The sequence below is a fragment of the Lates calcarifer genome, linkage group LG21 (assembly GCF_001640805.2).
Source record: "Lates calcarifer isolate ASB-BC8 linkage group LG21, TLL_Latcal_v3, whole genome shotgun sequence".
Taxonomy (NCBI): domain Eukaryota; kingdom Metazoa; phylum Chordata; class Actinopteri; family Centropomidae; genus Lates; species Lates calcarifer.
Genome location: NC_066853.1, coordinates 16,292,528 through 16,316,478, shown reverse-complemented (window position 1 = coordinate 16,316,478; position 23,951 = coordinate 16,292,528). Strand labels below are relative to the sequence as shown.

The window sequence follows — 23,951 nt, the reverse complement described above, 5'->3', positions numbered from 1 at the left end:
CGGCATGGGATCAATCAGTCCTCAGTGAACATCATCTTCACCAGTTCTGCTTTGAAGCATTCCTCCTCCACCAACTTCTGAGGCTGCAACAAAAAGATCACACGGTTGGCTTTTAATATTGCAGCATAATACAGAAATTGATTGCCTAAAACACTAACTCTAGCAATGTTAAAGGATTAGATTTTCATATTCAACACTGTATAAAAACAAAATATTAGCTGCAATTCAGTCTCTTATTATCTAACTAATTTCTAAGGACCTTCCTGTAAAATATTTAAGATTTAAGATAAAACAAGCAAATTCCAATTGTAGTTCTTGTTACCGTGCCATATCTCAGTAGGGTGGGAACTCCACTCAACTTCAGAGTCTTCTTGAAGTCATTATTTGGATCCTTCCAACTGAAGCATGAAAGAGACATAATTTAAGCAGCTGATACGATGCACACATCAGAGAAAAGCATGAAAAGTCTGAGAGAGATTTTTCAGCTTTCTGTCTGAGAAAGGTCTAATGTACAGTAAGAAAAGTCCACTTTTATTCCCTCTATAAATAACCACTGGCCTCTCCATTCTCTGAGAGAATAATAAGCCTCAACAAAAAAGCTCTACAGTTTCTCTTTGTCCTGTTCTGTCCTGTTGTAATCATACCATACATTATTATTCTGGTAAAGAAAAGGATTTTACTGATTTTACTGTCTAGAAATATTTTACACTGTAACTTGCTTTGCAGTTTGACAATGACAATGAGGTGCCTAAATGTACAGAGAGATCCATGTATAATGCTACTGCTGAAACCATTAGTTGATTAATTCATTAGCCTGAGCAACACAAAATTAAAATTTTGATTGTGACATAAAACAGTCAGTCATCAAGGCTGGAATACCAACCAGGCAAAAACACAACAAATCATTTCTGTCTACATGATTTGATTAATTACAAATTTGTCCAAATTTTGCACCACTGAAGTTCAATATATGTTATGAATGGTTCTCCCATCATCCATCTTGCAGCCTTGTCTTATTGAGTCAAAATCTAGTCTTGATATTTCATGGTTTTAATTTAGATTGTGATCTTGTATTGTTAAGTGTTTTATCAATGCAATCCACTGTAAGACTGAAACCCACAATTATTTTCATTATTAATACATCTGACAATTATTTTGTTCATAATACTTAATAATATTGATTGATGGTGAACAAAAGGTCAGAAAATAGTGGAAAATGTGTTTAAGCTCAAGCAAACTTATTCTAATTGCTGATTTTGTCTGACAAAACTGTCAAAACCCCAAAGATGTTGAGTTCACCATCATAGAAAACTGGAGAACAGGCAAGATTTATGTTATTAATTCATCAAGTTACTGGTTAGTGACTTCATAAATACAAAGAACTACTTGTATCTCCATTTTGTATTGTTATAAAAATTAATTCTTTGGTTGTTTGGCTGTTGGTTTTACCCATTAACAATTTTGATTCATTTAGTATTTTACATCGAGCTCTTATAACCAGTGGTTGCTATTGCAGATGTCTGATTCATTAAAAATATTCAATAATGGAAATAACTGTTAGTTGGAGCCATAATATTGAGAGCTCTTATTTTGTGACAGCACATGCCATTTGTATGATTCAAGTGTTTAAATGAAAAACAGTTTGCTATCAGATGCAAGGAAAGAAAGGAAGAGTGAAATACTGACTAAGCTCTTTCTCCAACTTGACAGTAGATGAAGACAGAACCCTCGGGAAGATGAGTCATCTCTCCTCTTACAACTGGCTCAGCTGAAAGGGAAGGTAAAAATGACAAAATGAAAGTGCATCAGTATACACAACTAACCACCAGAGCAATGAAAAGTTTGTTACATCATGTTACAAGACCAAGTATCTTAATTAAGTCTACTCAAACTTATTGTAAAAGCATTTAACAGCTGCATTATGTATGGTATAATAAATCTGAGTTTACCTTTCACACAATCTGGACACCAGCTCTTCCCTTGGGCGTCTTTATCACCAGAGAAATAAGCAAAAATATCCTTTCCCTTTCTTTCAGACACAGCCTGACAGAATTCAGCATACCCGCGCACATTTACTTCTTCGTAATGGGCCATGGTTTTAGAGTTACTATGAATGTGTACTAAGTTAACGCTAGACTGTAAATGACTAACAAGTGTTATCAGAAAAACTGCTGCTCTGCACATTCAGGACCTGGTAGAAATACTCACAACCTGGCATAACCACTTCCGGTCTGTCCTTAAAGAGACAGTATACACGAATATTTAGTGAGCACAGTTAAATTGTTTGAAAAACGTTATATAGTATTTCTCAGGACAGCGACGTTACGATATATTACAGGATAGGATATCCTATATCTTATCCTATAACAGTATAGTATATTGTAGTTAAAATTAGAGCAAGAAACAACTACAGCAGTAAATGCAGCATACACTGATGCACAAGTAATGATAGTCAAAAAACATAATATATAATGATAAAACACTGACAAGAAACATTGTCTGCATAATACTTTCTTTTGTTGACACACACATTTAGAAAATGTACGTTTTCCAGCACTGTTTACAATAAATGTAATACAAAGTATTTTAAAATGCGATTCTTTTTATTTTTGACTTTTGGCGATCCGTAAATGGTGCGTTCACTCAATATTGGCTGAATGGGAAGAACGAGGAGAAAACCCGTTATTCCGATTTAAGAGATTTCTCAATCTTGTAATCTTATAGTTACAAGACAAACAGCCTAAATTAGCTTCTCTTGGCAGCAGTTTGTTACCAAGTAATTTTTTTAATTAGCTGATTCGATTGTTTTAGTGTTAATACCTAACTGCTAGCGGTGGTGCATTTGTAGCCATGCAGACAACATTTTGTTGACATGTCTTCAAGTGTGTAAGTGGGTCTGTATCAGAAATGTCCGTCTCTGAATTATATGTCAGAGGCTGACGTGAGCGTTTTCCCACTTGGCTGCTAATAGTTTAACAGTTTAAACCATAGACTGTAAACTAAAGACAGTACTATCAGTGGTTTAAACTTTAAACCAATGCCTGTAGTGGTTGTAGGTTTAACCAGTACACATGAACGCAGCCTAAAAACTACTTCCGTCTGGATCCTTTCTGTTGTTGTCATGGCGGCGGTTCAAACTGTTGACAAGCTTGGACTAAAATTTAAAATGTTTACCATGTGCTATATTTTAATTAACATACAATTAGCGAAGCTGTGTGCATAGTTAATTCGTAATCTCAATTTAAACTGAAAAAGGTATTTATAAGCGAGGTCGAAATGGTGGAATGGATGCCTTTGGGATTAACTTGATGTCAGCAAACTTCATTTCAAAAGCCTACTTAGCTTGTTAATGCTAACTATCATTAGCACAGCATATGATATTTTGTGAGTTAATTGTTAGTTTGACTGAATTTGGTGGTTGTTTTCACCGTAATGACCGCACAGTTGTTGCAGAATGGTCCAACGATTTCAGTAGGACAGCAAAGTCAAAGGAGGGACTGGGTTATTTTAGGTTCAGCCCGAAACCGCGACGATTTTACCACTGAGATGTCCCAAACTAAGGTAAACATTAGAAGCGTCTGTTTATATTCACCGGTCTCTTCATACAAATAACTCATGCTACCTGTTGCTAGTTTATTTGGTAAACCAGTTAAGTCCGATTCAGTCTGATACAACTGTGTGGTGCTATTGAATTCTATTGTGTTGTGCTTAGAGTTATTTGTAATGTTTTGTCCACGTATTTCAGTGAGGATAAACTAGATATTAGTAACACCTCTCAGAACAGCATAGCGTTGTACAACGGAACCGAACAGTTAAAAGAAAAAATGTAATGAAAAAAGATAGGATTTATTGAAGGGTCATTGGCATTAGATTGCATTGGATTTACTTTATTGTACCAAACACACTGGCAGCTGAGCTCAATGAATGAATGACCTTAGAACTGTCTCTATTACTTTGATAGTCCAGTCTCTCAGTTGTGAAAATTTGTTGCTTTACTTGGTTTTACATCATTATATATATTATTATATAGGATGCCTAACTGGATTCCAAGATGTTTTGATGGGTGTTTTTTAAAACTATTTTCATATGTTTTTTTGACCAAATCATCACTTGATTAATTATGAAAAGAATTTGCACATTAATTGATAAAAAAAAAGCTTAATTGCAACCCTAAATGACAGGAATTCTTGATGGGAAAAGCTTGTTGTGAAAAGCATGATTGGATATTGCAGTGGCTGTTCATATCTCATGCAAGACTGAATAAGAGTGACTGGTATCTTACACTCCATAGCTATTGTTCAATGAAGCCATCCCTGCAAGTGCCGGCAACCGTGCCACCTATGTACGCCTGCCAGCCCCCATTGTGATTGAGAAGCTGCTGCCACTGTCGGAGGAGCGTGAGAATGCCAACAGCACCAGGAGCTCCATCAGCTTCACTGCGCTCTCCGAGGAGAGGCTGCAGGCTGCCGTTAAGCTCGCCAAGCGAGATCTGAGACGAAGGCACCTTGAGTCATTGATAAAATCCCCTGCCAGACCTTCTCAAGAGGCCTCCCTCCTTGAAACAAGTGATGTAGAGCTGCTTCAGGTAATTGATGCAAGTAAGACTTTATTGTCATTGTAGTTAAGCAACAAAGATTGTTTGGTAACCAGTAGCAATAAAAAGAAAGTATATTCATATAGGTATAAAATAATACACAAAAATACTGGTTTACTGGTTAATGTCCTATTCAAGGAATGAATGCTCTGTTCCATCAGTGACCAGACTGACTCTTTCTCTCTCTTAAGGAGCTTGCAACCACTCCAAGTAAGGCAAAGTTAAGGGCCTCCAGTCCAAAAGAGAAAGCTGCCCGTCCTGGAGCAAAACAAACATCCCAGAAGCGTCCCATGTGTGCAATGCCTCGGGCAGGCCAATCACCCCCAACCAGAGACCCTGGCCCTAAACAGCTGGAAAGAGGCAAACAGGCTCCGTTAAGCCAGGAAATCCACAAGCTGCAAAATGAACTTGAAGTGTATATTCAGAAAGTGGAGGAGCTAGCCAACAGAGGTAACCTACAAAACAGCTTGTTATTGTAGGCCTGGGTCTTACTGTGGGTTATATATTTAAAGGTGCAACTCAGCATTGTAAGAGTTAACACAACTTTGGCACCCACCACAATTAGAAAACTTTTCATATGGTTTTACATTTCAGAAAGAATGATTAATAATATTGAATGCTTGGATTTAAACGACAGGGGAGAAAATGGAGGAGCTGCTGGAGCCTGAAGAGCAAAACAAGTTGGAGGTGCGCAGACAGAAGCAGGCAGCCCGCTCAGCACGTATTATCTATGACCTCCAGAAACAGGTATTTAAATCTTGGGCAAACATATTTGAAAAATAAGCCTTCTTAATTTTCTCTGTATCTATAAACACTGTCCTACTAAATTGTTATTGAATAGGTAAAAGAGATACAAGAAGATATGGAGAAGCTACGAAACCAGAAACTGTGGGACACCAAAAAAGTATGTCATCAGCATTGTCACAGATTTACTTTTATGTAGAGCTCAGACCATTTATTTGTTTGTTTATAATGATAGTACATTGAAATCATTAAGTAAAATGACTTTCTATACATGCCAGTCATGTATTTAAATGCACCAGTGAGTGATCTGAAACCACAGTTTATCAGTTTTATTTGTTTCTATCACAGGCATTAAATCAGTAAAAGTCATAACCATAACATTCAAATAACAGTTTCATGTGGCAGTTAATATTGGTATTAATGGTTTTACTCTATGGTAAACTAATTTGCTATTTGTTCTTCTTTCAGTCCACTGCAGTAAACCGGCTTGCAGCTGCCCACCGTGGAGCACTCAGGGCCTTACAGGTTGTTATCAACCAGCTTTCAGATTTATCTCACAGCAAGTTACCTCCTCACTACAAAGAGCTGGGCCAGCTGATTCGCCAGCTCTCTTTGTGCTCAGCTAAGGTCGAAGTGGATCAAGGTTCAGCTGTGCCTGAGACAGCCCTCGACATCCTGCAGAAACTAGAGGTGATGAGCACAAAGTGCAGTCAGAAAGTATTTGCACGGTTATATGTTTTTTCATTGCTTTGGCTTTACTTCTCTTCAGATGACTTGAAATGTGGCAAAAACTACTGTATGAAGGACTCCTTATACACTGTCCCCCAGTTTTAGGGCAGTATAGCAGGTTTATAATCCTAGATATAACTAAAGACAAGACTTACCTTGCCATAGAACATGCAAGTGGAGATAACCCAGACACTTGTCTGGCTTTAAAGGAAAGATACAAAGTTTCTGCTGTTAGAGTGGCAAATAAATATAAGATGGCTTTCTGTATGTCTAAGTTCACTTTTATAATTTCTTTTCTGTCTTCCAAAATTGTGAGATCATGAGTAGAGATGTTTACAGTTCCTGCTGAATTAATTTCATGTTGATGTAACCATCCCCTAATTAAAGCTGAGAGTCAGCACTTTTTTCACTTCATTTGTTTCATATCATCCTGTACTGCACTGCATATGGCTCTTTGTGCATAGTGTATCTGTTTTGAATGATTGTCTTTTTTGCATAATTTAGTTTTCATAGTGAGGTAAACTCAAAAAATAGCTCAGTTTTCTGATTTTTAAAAATGTAATTGACATTTTACTTTGTCCACATATGCATCTTAATTTATGGAGGGAATAATCCAATTTTTTCATGTCTTGTCACCCTGTTCTTCTTAGACTTTGGATTCAGCCCTAAGTAAACAAGAGATGCTGGAAAAAATACAGGCCCAAACATGCCCTCCACACAGGAAGTCTCATCGCAGTATGTCACCTATTGGTGTGCTCAAGGGTCCCAGCACCTCAACTGTACGGGGACCTCGCAAACCTGCAAATCCTAAAAGAGGAGTCCGTGGTGAGTGTTTTCTTTTGCCTGGAATAGTTTTCTTTAGTTAGCCATATGTGCATGTGTAGCTTTATAATTTTCTACTCCGTTTCAAATTCTTTACCCTGAGCATTAATTATTAACACCATTTCAAACTCATGAATCTAATATAAATGCAGTATTTTCCCTCATAATTTCTTATTAAAGGCAGTGGCCCAATTGCTGGATTATGGAATAAATTGCATGTATGCCTTTTGATGAATAACAAACTGTTTAGTCTCCCGTGTATCTTGAAGTCACCTAAAGGCTTTTGTGCAGTTGTGTTTGGGCCCCCCCGCTGCACTTTAATGACTGCACACAGGCTGAAAACTGATAAGGAGCCATGAAGAAGATGTGATAGAAAAACAGGAACTGAAGTGCAGAACTCTGGCCTTCAGTCCCCCGCTGCTCAGTCTTATAAGCAGTTAACTCCTGCTGGCTCCGATTGGGCTGAGAGGCATCCTGTGGAAGAAATGACACAAACACCTACAATGAGCTCAGGTCTCCCTGGAAACAAACATCTTTGTTGTACTACTTAAGTCCCCATGCCACTTATCTGGCAGTCAGTAGGGATCCGAGTGGTTGTCGAGAGCGTTAGCTAATTGTCTTAATTGGTGGTGTCGTGTTACTGCGTGATGCCTGAGCCCCACAGTTTCCACACCGATTTACTTGTGTTTAACAGGGAAGAAAAAGAGTAAAGTTGCTGCTGTGGCTATTCCCAATCTTCTATTTAAGTAGGATTCAAGATTTTTAAAAAAAGTTTAGAGGTTTCATTTTTCATTTTCTGACAGCAGGTAGGAGAATGGCCTCACAAAAGCCCAAAACTACTTCTCACCAGCCCATGAACAGAAGAGAGCTGCTGAGGGCCGGCCTGGAGAGCCTCGCCCAGCAGAGGGAGCTGAGAGAGCTGCAGGGACAGCCTCAGATGAACACCACCTGCAGAAAAGGACTACACTCTGACAGGAGAAAGGCTGACATTATAATGAAGGTGTTGGCTTGACTTCTACAAAATTCAGTAATGAACTGAATATGTTAAAACACACAAGAAGTGCTGCATTTTACATTTGCACCAGTGTGATTTGGGTTCGGTGAAAATACACTGAAAAGTCACATGTGCCAGACGTGAAAACCTAGCAGCCGTGTGAAATGTCTAAACATATATTTTGCCAATTTATTTTCATAGCATAATCAGATGCGAGATGCAGGCTTCCAGCAGCCTACAGTTTCCTCTCGGCTCAGAGTGAACGAGCTCCCTCAAAAAGAGCACTCTGTGCCCTGGATACCTACATCCCCTCACTCTCCTCCACAGCGGTGAGCTTTTTATCTCTCTGTGCAGATGATGACACATTGGATTTTTAAAGTCATCAACCTACTATTGTTCACCAGTGCTTTTGCTCTCAGTCGTTCTCAATTCACACTAGATGATTAATGCCATTACATAACTTAAGGTCAAACTGTTATAATGTCTGAAACTCTGAATGTTTGCACCTAGTATGAATGTGCTAGTTGCGGACACAATTAAATATGAAATAGAAGAAGAAAAAAACAATCTATGTATGCCCATATTGTCAAAAACATGGTTCCTCATGTTAAAGCAGCTCTTTCTCTTTACCTTTCCCTGATTCTTCTTTGTGTTCTTCCTGCTCAATTCCCCCACCATTTCCTCTGACTTGTCTTAATAATGTGTACTGTATATCTGCCTGTGCCTTATTATTCTTTCATCCCTCTCTTATTATTTCAGCAGATCCCCTCAAAGGGGGAGGCCAGAGCCTCGATGTCTCTTCTCTCCAATGAAGCCCTCGCCAAGCCCTCCAAGGCAGAGGATGGCCAGTGGTTTTGGGGAAGAGCCAGTCCTGAGCTCACAAAAGAAGAAACAAGCCCAGAATGAAGCATTAAGGTGAGGCCCACCTCCTGCAATTTTTTTCTCCCAATTTTAATTTCTTCTACTTATCATATGTTTCAGAAATGCTATCATTTCTCAGAGTGATCATCATTGGATTTTTGTCATTTCTGCTCTGTGCATTAGATGATCTGTCTTACCAACAGAGAAAAAAAGCCAAACATATTAAATCTAGGGAAAAGGAATGTTAATGAGTCCTCCCTTTGTATTCATTGAGTTATTTCTAACCTCTATGTCAGACCCCACTCACTGAGAGCCACAGGCAATACTGTGATTCAAATTCAGAGTTAATTCTTTCCAATAAGTGGATCTAGGTGCTTGCTAGATGGAGGCCATTTCTCTTTATGAGTGATTAATAGTTGGCCCGTTTTCTGTGATTATAAGCACCTCATTGATTGAGTATTCCACATATGTCTCTGTTTAATCAAATTTTAATTACTTCAGTTGTGCTTTCCAATTAATCAGTGGCAAGCAGCCTGATTTCAGAGATGAGGATTATAAGTTATTTATGTGAAATGCTTAATTGAGCTTGGATTTTGCTTGATCTGATGATTACTGGCTTGGCACAGGAAAGCCTGGTTGGATAAGATGACGATGCAGAGGCTGAAAGAGCTCAACCAGCTGAGTAAAGAGGAGGCTGAATGTATTCAGAGATTAAGGTACGGTAGTGATATAATATAGTTTTAGTGCATTTGAGGGGAGGGAAGCTGAAGGTCATAATGTTATATCAGTTGCTAGATATTGATCCAGCCAAATATGAGATACTTTTTCAATATAATTCGCACCCAGGCTGCAACCTCTATAGACACTTACAATAAATACCACCTTCAGTAAAACTATGCCAACAATTAAAGCTGACTGAATAAAAATCACGCCTAAAATTCCTGTCTAATTAGACAAATTAAACTAAGCTTAATATGGACCTGATAGATATGTTAGCGGAACAGGTAAGAACAACATATACAGTATAACAATAATTACAATAATACATGCATACATGTGGGTGGCATGGTGGTGCAGTGGTTAGCACTGCTGTCTCACAGAAGGAAGGTTAAAGACATACAGGTTAGGTTAATTGGTGACTCTAACTTGCCTGAATATGAGTGTGAATAGTTGTTTGTCTCTGTATGTCCGTGATGTGATAGACTCGTGACCTCTCCAGGGTGTACCACACCTCTCGCCCACTGTCAGCCGGAATTGGCTCCAGCTCCCCGCAACCTTCAAAGAATAAGCAGTGGATGCATATACATGTACATCGTCTTGTACAAAAATGTACTCTTTAGGTTGTTTAGATAGAAGAAACAATTGCCTGCAGGAAGGCCGCTTTAAAAAAAGTGCATAAATCTTGTTGCCAAGACAAAGTGGTAATCCACACAGTAATCTATGATATAGCTCAATGCACCAGGCCCCACAGTTTAATGAACAGTTACGTTGGGAGTTACAACATCAATGTAATTACCTACAAACAATAGAACCGAAAATAATGCAGGTTGTTATTGCAGCAACATCCCCTCAGCAACAGAGAGAGCATATGTTCCTATAGATCACTGCATGTTTCCTAATTAGCCATTGGACAGTTAAGCTCTGCAAAGCCAGCAACAAAACAGGGCATGAGCAGAGCAGAGGTTGTAGTCAACATTTGGTCCATAAAGCTGTAATTACATCAGCAGTTGTATATGTTTGTGCCTTTATACTTCTATTTTCACACACAAAAGCATAGCCCCGCCTTTTCACCAATTAATTTTGCAAGTTTTGGGGTCTTGATAATTTTGGGCACAGTGGGTTCATGTGACACTTGAGTGGAGCTGTAGTAATAGTTATTTGCCTCAGCTGGGCATTTCTTGCTCTGACAAGGTGAAATGTCTGCCATTATCAAGATCTACTGAACCTGTTTGGTCCTCCTGCTGTTCCGTTTGTCACAGTCACAAGTACTCTGTGGGACTCAGAACAACTATGAATTAACATTTATTTAAAAAATAAATTACAGTAACATACCAAAGCCATCAAAAGGTACATGGAAGAACTCCACTAATATAAAGAGAAGGAAAAGTCTGTAAAGAGTTTTTGTAATGTTTAGAATTTACCTTTTTTGGTGGGTAAAAAATAGAGAGCTCATATCTTACTGTGGTTTATGTTAACAAGTGACAAGTACTATACAAAACCACCAGGCACTTCCTAACAGATGACAGGTATTGCACAATAGGCCTCTCCTTCACAATCAACAGATTATTTTCTGTATGAAATGCTCATGTCACATTCATCGAATTAATCTCTGTGGAGTTATTATCCCCTGAACTGATCTCTGCTGGAGTCTCTGTAAGTAGCATGTCAGCCTTTGCAAATTAGTTCACTGGTGTCTCCAGTGAAAGAGGCCAGGATAAATTCACTGCATCTTTTTTCTTTGTGCAGTGAATGGTGAATATTTAGCCAAGCACAGAGATGATTTATTGACTATCAATCCAAACACAGAACTTTTTGAACTTTGTCAGTAACATGAATTACTTAATAGACTCAAAAGGGATAGTCATTTGAAAATCTGACTTTGACATATGGGCTGAGTTTGACCAATACAATGCATTTTTTAATATCATTTTTTAATTATGCTTCCAGGGAATAAAATAGCTTATTTAGTTTATCAAAGTCAAATCTATCAGCCTCAGAACTTCGTCTGTGACAGCTTGCAATGTGGGTGTGTTATGGTTTACAGGTCTGAAGTGGTCTCGCCAACTCAGTGGGCTGAGAGAGCTGAGCAGAAGGCAAGAGAGAGAATTCAGCCCCTTCTGGATGAAGCACAGGTAGGGAGATACAGTGTGTCTGCACAGTGCCAGATTACCTTTCTTTTTAATATCAGCCAAAGAAGAGAGGGCAATTTTATTTTTCCTTAAAATAAAACAGAGCACATATTTACCCTCAGATTTGCCTGTGACTGTTTATGGACTAAGTGGGAGTAAATGATGATTACTTGGAATTGATGGGACTGAGTTTGTATTTGTCTGTGTACCTCAGCAGATTGGTGAATCCAGGGACAGGATCAGCTCCTCACTGAGAAATCGGCTGTCTGAGCAGGCTGCAGAGAGGGTGAGCTGTGCTGCTGTTGCCAATAATTCACTGGAAAAAGGACGGTTGGCCTGGCCATTGAGTAAAGTTTGAATTTGGCAACATGGCCAGCATTAAACAAGAAGAAATTAAGCCTAGTACTCATATAGGTCATATAGCTTATTGTATTTGTTCTGTTTTTTGTGCACATTGTTCTCCGCAGGCAGCAGAGACTGCCGAGCAGCTGAGTGAGGCCCTGCTCGAAGATCTGTTGGAGGACACTGCACGGGCGGCGTGGGCAGCTGAGACAGACAGACAGTTGGAGGGCATGGCCCAGCGTAGGCTGCAGGCCCCCACCCTGGAGAGTATGCTGCTTCGTATGGAGGAGATACAGGTGAGAGCTGCGCCGCAGAAAGGCCTGCCAGCAAAAGGTCGCAGCGGAACCCAAAAGGTCACCAGCGATCGGTTTGTTATTTATAGCGAGCTGTTTTAACAGCTCTGGTCTGGTGTTGTTTTCTGATGTGGAGTGTAGACTTGATTATGGTGTTCAGCCTGTCTGACAGGACTCACTATTGGCATGGAAATATGTTCATAAAATGTGTGTCTGTGTGTGTGTGCCTGAGCAGAGGGATCAGGAGGACGTGAGGAGACGGTTTGCTTCAATCACCTATTCAGATCCTCTTTACTGGGACCAACCAGGAGCTGCAGGTACCAAAAAACTAAACACAAGAACCACTGTTAATCCTTTGAAACTGCATTTTGAGAAATGATTTCCCTGATGTCTCCTGTAGGGGGAGACAGTGCTACAATTGACAAGAGTAAGGTGAATACTTGTCATTCTGATTATATGTTCTTTTTTTTCCTTTTTTTTTTTTTTTCCCTCATGTCCATCCATCTGTCCCCACACTCCACCCCACCCCTCTTGACACACACTATCACTACCCCTTCCTCCCCTTCCTCTCTGTCATTCCCAGGGCCCCAGTGCCATGCTCCGGGCTCCAGGCCAGCCTCTCCTCAGCCAATTAGGCTTACCAGGCCAGCGCTGAAGCAGACCTCTGCGGCTGATATTGTCCTAGAAAAACCCGTGGAGACTGGGTGGGTTGCTGTGTCCTTTACCCTTTTTTACTCTCAGATCATTTCTCTGTCTCATATTTTGCTAATGGCTCCCTTCCTTGCTGTTTTATTCATCTTAAAGAAGCAGTAAGGAATCTTTGGAGTGTTCCCAGAATATTAACTGAGGTGCACTATCAAGGTTTGACCTAGTTAACTTCCTTTCCAATCTTTTGAGCTGAAATTAGAGGTCTTAGCCTCCATCATCGGTCATCATTGCTCCAGCACAATAGTGATAATTACATAAAATTGTGATATAACTCTCTTTTAGAAATATACATATGGAGACAGTGATTTGATTACTTGGGAAGTCTAAGATATCTTTTTTTAGGCAAGATAAATGTATCAAATTAAAGACTTCCTGTGGTTGTACTATGAGATTACAAACAACAGCAGCATCATCCACAGGACGTCATTCACTGTTGGCATAATTAGGCCTCTAGACTCAATGAAAAGTAATGTAGTTACTGTTTTTTTCCACATGACGTGTCGTTGCCCTATAATCGCTCTCCCACTGGGAGGCCTTACTCATTGCACAAAACTCACTTGGTGGCTACCGTACCCAGGGCAGAGTCTATTCCTGACTCAGGCAGTAGATTCCACCAAGAGAGTCTCTACTGCCCAGGGCTTTGGCTGCAGCTGCTTTACTGCTTAAATTAATGAGGAACTTGGAAGGGAGAAACAAAAGAGAGCGGAAAGACCCGAAGTTGTCGACACAGACAAGCAGGCAGGATGATGCTTCCAACAAATTCATGCAGTGACCATTAGCAAATTAAAGTCAGTCAGACTTGGAGCGCCTCAGGTTTGGTTCCCTCAGTGGAAACTTTCCCCGGAGATGCTCTGTGCCTGTGACTCATCCTTGACTCTGTCTTCCTAACGCATCCATCAAGTAGTAACTCTGTTTTTTGGCAAACATAACACAGGCATTTGAAGTCGGCTATTAAGTGTCTAGTTTTGTTTTTGTTTTTGTTTTTTGTTTTTTTGGAAGAGGTATCCATCCTTGCAGCATCTTCTTAAGGGCAAAGTCATTTGAGAACTTCCAGCTCATTTGTTCTGAAACTTCCTGAATGTGTGTAGGATAAAACAGAGACAGACATGACTGCATAGCTTTTATCCTCAGTCTATTACCGTTACAAATGGAGAACACACAAGATGAGAGTGTGTATGGAACCCTAAACAAAATAATTATCCAGTCATAACAGGTGGTGTATGTTAAAGTAGAGAAAACTGTATAAGTGTATGTCATCGTATGTGTGGTTGTGTAAAATTACAAAATGAGAGTTTCAAATGAAAATTGTCTGATTAACAAATTAATTAATGAGCTTAGTGTTCCAGCACTCTTCTGCTTTTTACACATTGAAGCTGATATTTGTTCTGGTTGATGTTTCTAATAGGCTCATCTGAGATTTCTTGGCCATAGTTAGAGTGATAACTATTGGTTTCTGTTGGTACGCTGATTAACAAAGTCCCTTAGTAATCACTGATGCTGACAGACAAATTCAGCAGCATGGAGAGTGGGTAGCTTCGCTGTCTAATGACTCACACATCGTGCTGTCACAGAATCTCTTTTCCACCAGATGCTCATCAACATTTCAAGTTCAATAATAGACAGTTAGATAGGGCAGAGGATTGTTAAAACATGACAGCACAACTTTCTTTGTATTAATGAGGGTTGCATATATGAAATGTGCCTGAATTATATTTTGCAGCCCCAAGATTGCTTGCCATGCTGTAATAGTACTCATTCCAAAAAATAATTGCCATCAATTCTAATACATTGTTTACATTTGTCAGCTTTCCCCCACTCTAAATGAAGACCCAGCCAATTCAGCAGTTGCATGATAACTGCCTGGAGAGTTGTGTACTTGTGTCTGGAAAAAACGTTCACTTTTAATTTGAATTATTGTCACCAAATATAGTGATCAAGTAGCAATGGGAGTTGTTCCGTGCTGGCACAATTATATACAATATTTACATATCAAAAGGGCGAAGTGAGAAAGATTATACCAATGATGGTTACACTTGTTATGTCAGTGAATCTGTCTCCTAATAGTAACACTGTATTTGTTTCACAATGGAGGTTTTTTTTTTTCCTTAAATCCTATGCCCTACGACAAGATTCAGGCAGAAAGTTGTTGTAAGGGCAGTTACAGAGAGATAAGAGCCCTTTTCCACAATGCTTAGTCTCCTAAGAAGTAATAAAGTTGGGGGTAGGGAGTCATTTGGTGTGAGATAGAGAGAAAAATTGTGTTTATCAGGCACATTGTTTTATAGAGCTGTCTTTTGGGGCCAAGGAGTTACTCTGGAAATTGACCTGAGCTGTAAGGGAAAGAAGTGGGCTACCTGTGTTGCAGTGCTGCGGGCTAAGATGACCCAGGTGACACATTTTCCAGTGCATAGCAGAGGAGATGGTGTGAAGTGAAGGGGGGCAGAATCCTGTAGATGGTTGTCTCAGCATAACCAAGAAAAAAACCCCACACATAATATAATAAAAACTACACTAAGAGTTACAACCAACCTAAACTAAACTTGCACCAGTCTGCAACATGCAGATCTTATTGATTTAATGCCCTTCATTTAGGACATGTCAGAATGTGTAGGTCTTTAACAGGAACTAATAGGATCCGAGTTTCACAGTAGCCCCATGAGATAATTGTGAAATGACATTAACCTCCTTTTGCAGCCGGAGGAAATGAGCTACATTGGTATACAGCTAAAGCCAATGGTTCACCTCCTGCACAGAAATGAGCAATGAGGCAAGGAAACAGTCCAGATTTAATGATAATACCTCATTTTAATGCCAGAGAGTAACCAGTCAACACCTCATTAAGGAACATAATTCTTCAGATAATAAAAAATATTATTTTGATGATATTTTAAGACTCAGCAGATATTTAAAACTGTTGCCAGCTTTAGTTCAGTGCAGATATTTATATACCTGCCAGCAGTTCACATAATTAATACTTGTGTGAAGTAACCAGCTTAAAGCACACTGGGCTTTGGAAGAGAGACAAAACAGAGAATTATCGATGACACTGATACAGCTCTGCTCTCATGCTGCTTAATCAGCAAATGATTAGCAGAACACTTACATCAGTTCCTGCAGTATGGAGGAAAGCAGCCTAAAGCCGCAGTTTGTTTTTGTATTGGTGCGGGACCGTGGTAGTGTCGACTGTTAATCCTTTGTCAGTGTTGATTCTCCGAGTGTTCATTGTAGCAGAATGGCGAGGTTTAATTTGGGGAGGGTGTTTGGAACGGCACGACGCAGGAGGAGCTCATCGAGTGTGTTGTCTCAGCACTGATTAGTTGTTCATAACCCACATTTCTCAGCCAAGAGAGACTCAACGCTCTCTCTCTGTCGTCAGCAGGAAAACACAAAGTCACACGGTGTATATCTGCGCATTACGCACTCTAGACCACCGGTCATGTATGCGGTCCTGTGCTACACACACACACACACACACACACACACACACACACAGTTAAACACACCAAAGAAGAAAATAATGTGACAGTGACACAGCTTACAGAAGCAGATATTTCCCAGCGTGCTTATCACTGGAGGCTCCTTTTTGTCTGGTTTGTTTAATGACTAAGAGGGACACTGGCTGGCTGTTATTGGTCGTACATTTCCTGTTTTTTTTTTTTCTCATTTTATTGTTTACAGCTGCTCGGGCAATCCTTTTAGTCTCCTTTTTAGCCATGACCTAACAATAGCAGGGCCTTTCAGAGGTGAGGGCCTGCAGTTATTTCCATTATTATCAACATTATCTATCACCACACATAACACTGTCACGATCCTCTTGAAAACTATTTCCAAGACTGTGTCTGTCATTCTCTACCTTGGCTGTCTTTGCGCCTGTGCTTGTGCGAGCGCTATCAAACGACCACTGACACAATGGAGTGAGAGATTTCATCTTTGGAAACATCAGCAGAGCAGCAGATAAGGTTTACGTATCCATGGTGAGGAGCCCAGACACAGACCTTTTTTCCCTCCACCCTTCTTTGGCTAATGCTGACAGACCCACTGCAGCTCCATCGGCAGGACAAGCCAATCAATGAAAAGATGAAAGCCCACTCAGCAATATTCTAAACCTTTTCATGTAGTTTATTTTGTTTATATCTGACCCCACCCCCCACCCCCTTTTTTTGCAGCTACATTTGTCCCCTCAGCCACCATCTGCATCCAGTCATGGCCTCTGACTCAGCACCGAACCCCAGCACCACCTGATTGTTTCAAATACAAGAGATTATCACACTAGGATAGGGCCTCCATGAATCTTGCTTGAATCACACCCCCACCCTCCCACCACGATCCCTGAGCCTCACTTGGCTTCATCCAAACTCAAGCTTCAGCGCAGCCTGCATCCCTTTTGATAGATCACATATGGCACCGTCCTTTGCCAGGTCCGCTGTTTTCCTGGACAATACGCGGCTAGAGCTTTTGTAGAGACATGAGAAGGCAAACTTGAAAGTTCACTCCGAGGTGATCTTGCTTGTAGCTAATGCTGATTGTCTGTTTTTGGTTTGTGTGTGAGCCAAGTTGTAGGTGGGTGGATGTAATGGGTAGAGGATGATTTTTTTAGTGATTCAGCTTTCTAATTTGTCTTCCCCTATTGATTGCTGCCCACACAGAAACACACACACCCTTGTGGCCATACAGATTTACTAAAAATATTCACCATAGATGTCTTATACAGTTGTTCATTGTCCTTCAGATGTTTGCAAGCCCTTTCATTTAGCTTTACGGGGCAGAATAGAGTGAGAAGGTACCGCTAACAATTTATAACATTTCTGTTACCAGAAATTTTTTGTGGTATTCACATTACCTCTTCACAGATAAATTTGCAAGATTATTCTCTTATGTGTCAAAATGTCTGAATAGTTTTTGTTGACACAAAAGGCAAGCTGTTCCCTGTTCAGTTCTCAATATTGCAGAAAAAAAGCGCAGGTGTTATTCTGCCTTTATAAAGAGGCAGTTTACGGGCTGCTGTATTGTTACTTTTGCCACATAGGCCCTCAGATGCCTGTCAGACAGCAAATCGACCCATTTCCAAGTGGAAGTGGAGTCGCCTGTGCTGGCACTTTGATATTTATGGCCACCCCACGGTTTTGCAGCCCCCACAGTCAAAACAGAAACAAGTTCAGCTGAGGCCAGGGGGAGCACAATAGAGAGGCACTTTGCTTTGGGAACTGCTGCAACACTAAATATAGCACCGAGAGCGCCGTCGCAAGAGCCAGGCTGATTTGTCCAAGCAGAGAGGATTATAAAGCCAGACCATGGCAATGCCCAGCTGAGCCCCTACTCACTCTGAGCAAGGGGGTGAACGAGAGAGCTGCCCTGCGCTCTGACACCTCTCCTAAATTCATCATCCTCAGCCTCATATTGCGCACAGCAAAGTATTTCTAGTCAATCACAGCCTTCCACTCCATTCTGGTTCCTTTCGCCAATAAACGAGCTCACCTCCTCTCCACAGCCGTGGCCCTTGGGGAGAGGCCCTTTACCGAGTTCACACAGTGCTTGAACGGTCAAGGTAATAAAAAGGTGTCTGTTCGCTTCTCTACGTGAGCATCCTTTTGTGTTTCTACTCAAAACAGTTTTCCGTCTGAGGACAGCCTAACGGAGGAGGTATCCCAAGACGAGCGGCAGCCCAGAAACAGCACGGCGTTCCCAGGCCCGGCAGAGAGAGGCAAGGGGACCGTTATCTCTGTGCCAGGCAGCATGCTGAGAAGCATTCGGCGGTACCGGGAAGACTATGAGGCCTACCTGCGCATCGTGGCTCACGAGGCTGTCGGCAGCTTCAACCCCTGGGCTGTTGCAAACAGGTAACAGACTCACATCAAAGGCAACAAGTGCAGGTTTCCTAACATCCCTCTGGTTGTCAGAAGCTGTAGTTAAACTGTGCTAATAATGAATTCAGTGATCATTTTTGTGTCTTTGAGGTTTTATAGAAATATTCCTACTACTTCGCAGTGTCATATGCTCAGTTTTTTCTAACTAGAACCACACACCAACAAGATTTGTCCTTCCTGCTCTCTGTTGTTCCTGTACATATTTGACGAACAAAATGTACAGCCAGAAGAGCTTGCTCTGAGAGGATCACGCAGAGTTTATGGTTTGCGTAGTGTGTCTCTGGTGTTCTCTGTTGTTCTTTTCTCCCACTCACGAATTTGCATACTTCACAGAATTCTTAAATTGGTGAAATGCATTGGTGCAACACACAAGACTCCCTCTCATCTTTGTGAACAACTGTGTAATATATCACTTCTAAACTTCCAATAGATAGATTTTCGATTGTCAGTCCTTTGATTTGTGTGGGACTGCGACTAGCTCAGTAAATAGTTGTTTTTTTTTTTTTGTTTGTTTTTTTTAAATTCAGAGAAAAAAAGCTGCCGCCAGTCCCACCCATGGGATCTGACTGCGTGTGTCACTGGCTCATTATCAATCCCACATCAGTGAAGCAAAGTTTTCAAGAAACAGATCTGTACGTTTCTGAATTTAGAATGAAAGCATATTATATGAAGAAAAGTCATCCAATTATCTCAGTGTTTTTGGAGGGAGAGCAGATACATATAGACTTGTACACCCCCTGCTATTCTGACAGTACAGAAACCTGCCAGTGTGAAGAGATGGTAATGAGCAGCCCAGTGTTGCTGCGGATCTACACCACGTGGAGGATCTCATTCATTCTGACCTCATAAAAACCTTGAAAATTGCATACTAATAATCCAGTGGTTGGATTAAATTAGGTTTCGCTGTTTTTTTCATGCATTAGCATCAAGCTTGTGCTCTGCAATTACTTGAGCATATTAATTTTGAGTTAATTTTGTTTTTGTGGTGGGATTTCATTATATTTGGAGCACTGAACATACAGAATATGAGGGGTCATTCAATAGAGCCAACATGGTTTTTAGCACGTTAGCGTAAGATGTCCTAATGGTTGTTTCCAATCCATAGTGGTTGATTTTTCACTGTTTTTGTTTACTCTGCATCTAGTGTTGAGAGCAAAGTCTTCTTGTATCGACTCTTCAAAGGTGCAGGTAGTTCAACAACGCACAATTCCTCTCATTGCTGTGTTGCACCGACAAGCTAATAATCTGACATTTTTGGGAGCTGTCTAAGAGCGTACTCCACTTCACTTATCCTCTATGTCCCTGCCTCATTCTGTGTGTGCGTGCGTGTGTGTGTATGTATGTTGACCCAGATAACGATCAAAACACAGAAACACAGAAATTTAGCTCAGTGCTGTAACCAGCTCAACATTCCTTTTGAGTTATTTTCCCTCATTTCATGCCTTTCAAGGCAAAGCGTAAATATCACAGAGTTGTTCATGTCCAGCTCCGAAAGTCAGTGGACACAGTGAAACAGGAAAACCCTGCTTCAATAACACCCTCTGCATGTTTGCAGATAATGACTGATGATTTGTGTTTTCCTTGAAATCTCAGAAGGTGAGCTCAAATGACACTTTTGAAAGTGGCTTACACATCTATTGTGTCCTTTGACCTTTTTATTAAATTACTTCCAGTTCCTAGTCCAGTCTCAGATCCGTTAGGAAAAAAATAATTCTAAGAAATATTATAACAACAGTCACACCCTGTAGAGTCTTTATAGTTCTAAATGTGATATGTGATCTTTTTTTTCCACTTGTAATCCAAAAATAAGTTTTATCAGATGTCAAACTCCTGATTCTACAATCAAACATGACTTTGTATATGTTTATTTAACATTTAAAATTGAAGGTATTTGCAGTATGGTTTTTAAGGAAACATGTCTCAAACGTTCTCTCTCTGATGTCTCTTCTTCTTGTCGTCCCACAGCCTGGCAGAGGAGTTGCTGGCAGAGGCTCTGGCTGACGTGGCAGCAGAGTTTCAGGACGTTGTGGAGGAGTACGCCGAGGCCGTCTTCACCTCAGAGTTTCTTCAGCCAACCCAGTCGCCTCCTGCTCCGGCTGCAGCTTTGGTCAGCCAGTAGGCCGTTTACAAGCATCATGGATGTAGCAGTCTCTTACAGATTACTATAATATGTATTTATTTTCTGAATTTGGAGAATCTGCATTTTCAGTACAGGTTCCAAGGACTCCAATTACTCAGTATTTTTCTATAGTTTTTTAAGTTTTACAAGCAGATATTTCACCTTGGAATGAAACTCCAAAACTGAAATTTTGTTAATACTCAAAGATCTGAAAATGTGTTGATAGATCACTGCTTTGATGTGACAACATATGACTTTATGTAATTGGGATTGTAGATATTTTTTAATGATGATACAGCAGATGAGATTGTTGAATTGCACACGGTGCATTAGTCCCTTCACTCTTAATGGTCCACGTGCATCTGTGATTGAATTCCTGCTGGGAAAGTTAGTTTAGTTTAGATAAGCTCGGAGAGACCATCACGACATTACAGAGGATTATAAGATTACCACCCTCCCCTTGCACTTGGTTTAAACCTCCCTGAGGATTACTCACACTTTTTATTTTCACATCGGAATATGGAAATAAATTAATTGCATACAGTCTCCACTGTATGCAATTAAGTGATGTGGGATTAGCTGAGGGCATCATGTGTTAAATCTATTGTAACTTGATTTCCTCCTTTGCTTTAATATCTAAATAAAGGGTATAAACACAGCAAAGGGCTTTATTTCCACTCACTGATTGTTATGTTTTCCCAGTAAAATATGTCTATTGTGATGAGATAGAGTTTTAAATTGGTTTAGCACCACTTCAGAATCCTCTTTTCAATGCTTTTCTTCATTTCCATTTTCTTTTTTCCACTGAGCCAAACAAAATGTGGCCCCTCATTTATATACTGTTGGTACTCACCAACTGAATCCTGCATGATCACAGTGAAAAGTGTCAATTCTCAATATAAAAACAAACAGGGCAGACTTGGCAGGCCCGAGAAAATGTCTCGGTCCCTTGAGAGCGACATGAAAGCTGCGCAGACCAGAGCAGAGGGGACACATCCAGATGTTGCGCTGGCCTGTGGGGACCAGCCTTTGACAGGGGACATACAGTGACTGAATGAATTAGCTCACATTGAATCAGCTGCCCCTATTTTCTCTCAGGCTGGGTTTCTGCGTGGGCGTCTGAATACGTGCAGGCTTTCACAGGCTCGAGCACAGCGCTGATTTCTCCTCTTCGATCTAGAGCAAATAGAGATGGGCATAAGCTCAAAGCGAGGGGAGTGTTGCTGTCTTTACACCGACATTAAGAACTGAGGTTGTTCTGACATTGGGGAATGGGAAACATTAGACACCTTAAATGATTCTGTTCGTTTTCAAGAGGTCATTCCCAATTATTTTTCATTGTTAAGCCTCAGAAATGTTAAATTTGTCTGCCAAGAGGCATATAAAAGAGGGATATATTTTCATTTCTGCCGCCTCAGCAGTTACCACTTGGCATTTGACTGAGAGACTGTTTTGTCAGCAAACCAGAGAAGAGTGAAATCAGTTCTGTACTTTGTTATTTTTAAATATGTGCATCTTCATGGGCAGCGAACTTTGCAGTAATGCCAAATGTATGAAAAAGATTTTGGCTCATTCTGCTCATATTGATTTTTTGGAAATAAAGCTGTAACCATTGCACAAACAGATGTTACTGTGAAAATACCAGAATTAGCACTGTGTTGCACATTATGATCATTTCTAATGGTCAGAGAGGTTCGACCTTGCCGGCAGCCAGCGCTGACTCATTATCAGAGCTAATTTCAGAATTGGTGAAGGACACAAACGACTGCAATACAGTGATGATGCACTGAGGGGGCATTTTGCTGTAAAGGTACAGTACATCAAGACTGATTTGCGGCATGTGGGTTGCCTTCAGAATCGTTTCCTCTGATGCTTGGCGCTCACACCAGATGGATACAAAATCTTATGGCTTATCAGACATGTTTGCTGTTCTCCAGGGATATTGTGTTGGAGCTGTAGTGTCGGAGGGGTGATTTCTGCTGAGACACTGGTCGTCACTCACCAATCTGTCATGCAAACACTAGCACTGTTTGCATTTTACGCAGAACATTTCCCAATGCAAGTCACATTATTTTGATGCTTCATTTGCCCCCTCATTTCTCATAAAACATCTGTAACTGAAGGACAGCTTTGCTTTGTTGGCAGCTGCTAGTTATAAAGTTATTGTCTAAGACAAGCAAAGAAGCAGTGTCCCAGCTGGGCATCAACTAAACTCACACTGATGGATTATGAGAGAGAAAAGATTATCTGTCAACCACAAAGCAGATGTGAGTCTGAAATAGAGTCAATACAGTTGCAAAGAAAAAATCTTTGTTTTTCATCTTTAAAAAAATAAATAAATAAAAAAATTCTGTGTAAGATACAATCGAAAATAGACTCTGACGTAAATAATGGCTCACCTCAGCAGTGGCGTGACCCCCCACCCCCCTCTAGTACATTACTCATCAACTCATTCAACTTCTGCTTCTTCTGCTTTTGAACAATCATTTACATTGAATGCTAAGCTTATGGGCTAAAGCCAACTACTGCCTGCAGAGCTGAGCCTCGGCTGATCAAAGCATAAAAATCAGCTCGGTACTTCATCATATCTAATAGAAATGTAATCAAATGAGATTTCATAAAATAGTCTTTGATATTGTTTGATCAAAGCGTGGAAGAAGTTTGCATATGCTTCACTGGACATAGCAATAACACAGTGTGAAAACAGTCAGTAAGTCCCGCATTTAAATATTAAATAATTTTATTCACTGAAGATCAGCAAAATATAGCCCACCGAAAGTATAAAAAGCACTCTTTATGCAGAGTGTTGCATATTAAAATTTTAGATTATTGCTATGCATGCATGAGCACGTAAGCAGCAGATGTAGCTGGTCCAAAGTGTAACTAATTCAAACTATTTTATGCACTATCTGAGCCTTTAAGCTACTATAATGGTAACAAAATTGAGAATCTAATAATAGATTTTGTATGTCAAGTCTTAATCTGCAAGCTAATCAGTAACTACAACTGTGAAATAAATACATGTAGTGGAG

At 40.3% G+C, this 23,951-nt stretch overlaps 2 protein-coding genes across 51 annotated transcripts in view; one reads left to right on the top strand and one right to left on the bottom strand.

Moving 5' to 3' along the window:
• Positions 1 to 2,096, bottom strand: LOC108875970 (thioredoxin domain-containing protein 17). Its single transcript, XM_018665213.1, has 4 exons — positions 1,950 to 2,096; positions 1,687 to 1,768; positions 323 to 398; positions 1 to 83 (listed from the first exon to the last, which is right to left on the bottom strand). The coding sequence occupies exons 1-4, from the start codon at positions 2,092 to 2,094 to the stop codon at positions 15 to 17; spliced, it is 372 nt and encodes a 123-aa protein (XP_018520729.1). The 5' UTR covers positions 2,095 to 2,096; the 3' UTR covers positions 1 to 14.
• Positions 1 to 21,582, top strand: part of kiaa0753 (KIAA0753 ortholog) — a 61,633-nt gene extending 40,051 nt beyond the window's left edge. For 14 of the 50 annotated variants that reach the window (XM_051065649.1, XM_051065674.1, XM_051065648.1 and 11 more), the window contains 9 exons: positions 8,643 to 8,798; positions 9,371 to 9,460; positions 11,509 to 11,596; positions 11,808 to 11,879; positions 12,061 to 12,231; positions 12,464 to 12,545; positions 12,812 to 12,932; positions 18,546 to 18,773; positions 20,766 to 21,582. In XM_051065649.1, coding sequence (XP_050921606.1) covers positions 8,643 to 8,798; positions 9,371 to 9,460; positions 11,509 to 11,596; positions 11,808 to 11,879; positions 12,061 to 12,231; positions 12,464 to 12,545; positions 12,812 to 12,932; positions 18,546 to 18,773; positions 20,766 to 20,919 — 1,162 coding nt within the window. In that variant the 3' untranslated portion in view covers positions 20,920 to 21,582. Of the gene's footprint in view, positions 1 to 3,248; positions 3,562 to 4,291; positions 4,586 to 4,785; positions 5,045 to 5,231; positions 5,342 to 5,435; positions 5,499 to 5,806; positions 6,029 to 6,717; positions 6,893 to 7,692; positions 7,890 to 8,084; positions 8,213 to 8,642; positions 8,799 to 9,370; positions 9,461 to 11,508; positions 11,597 to 11,807; positions 11,880 to 12,060; positions 12,232 to 12,463; positions 12,546 to 12,811; positions 12,933 to 18,545; positions 18,774 to 20,765 lie in introns of those variants that run through there. The other 36 variants (XM_051065673.1, XM_051065675.1, XM_051065663.1 and 33 more) reach the window with 22 other exon arrangements.
• Positions 21,583 to 23,951: the final 2,369 nt, after the last annotated feature.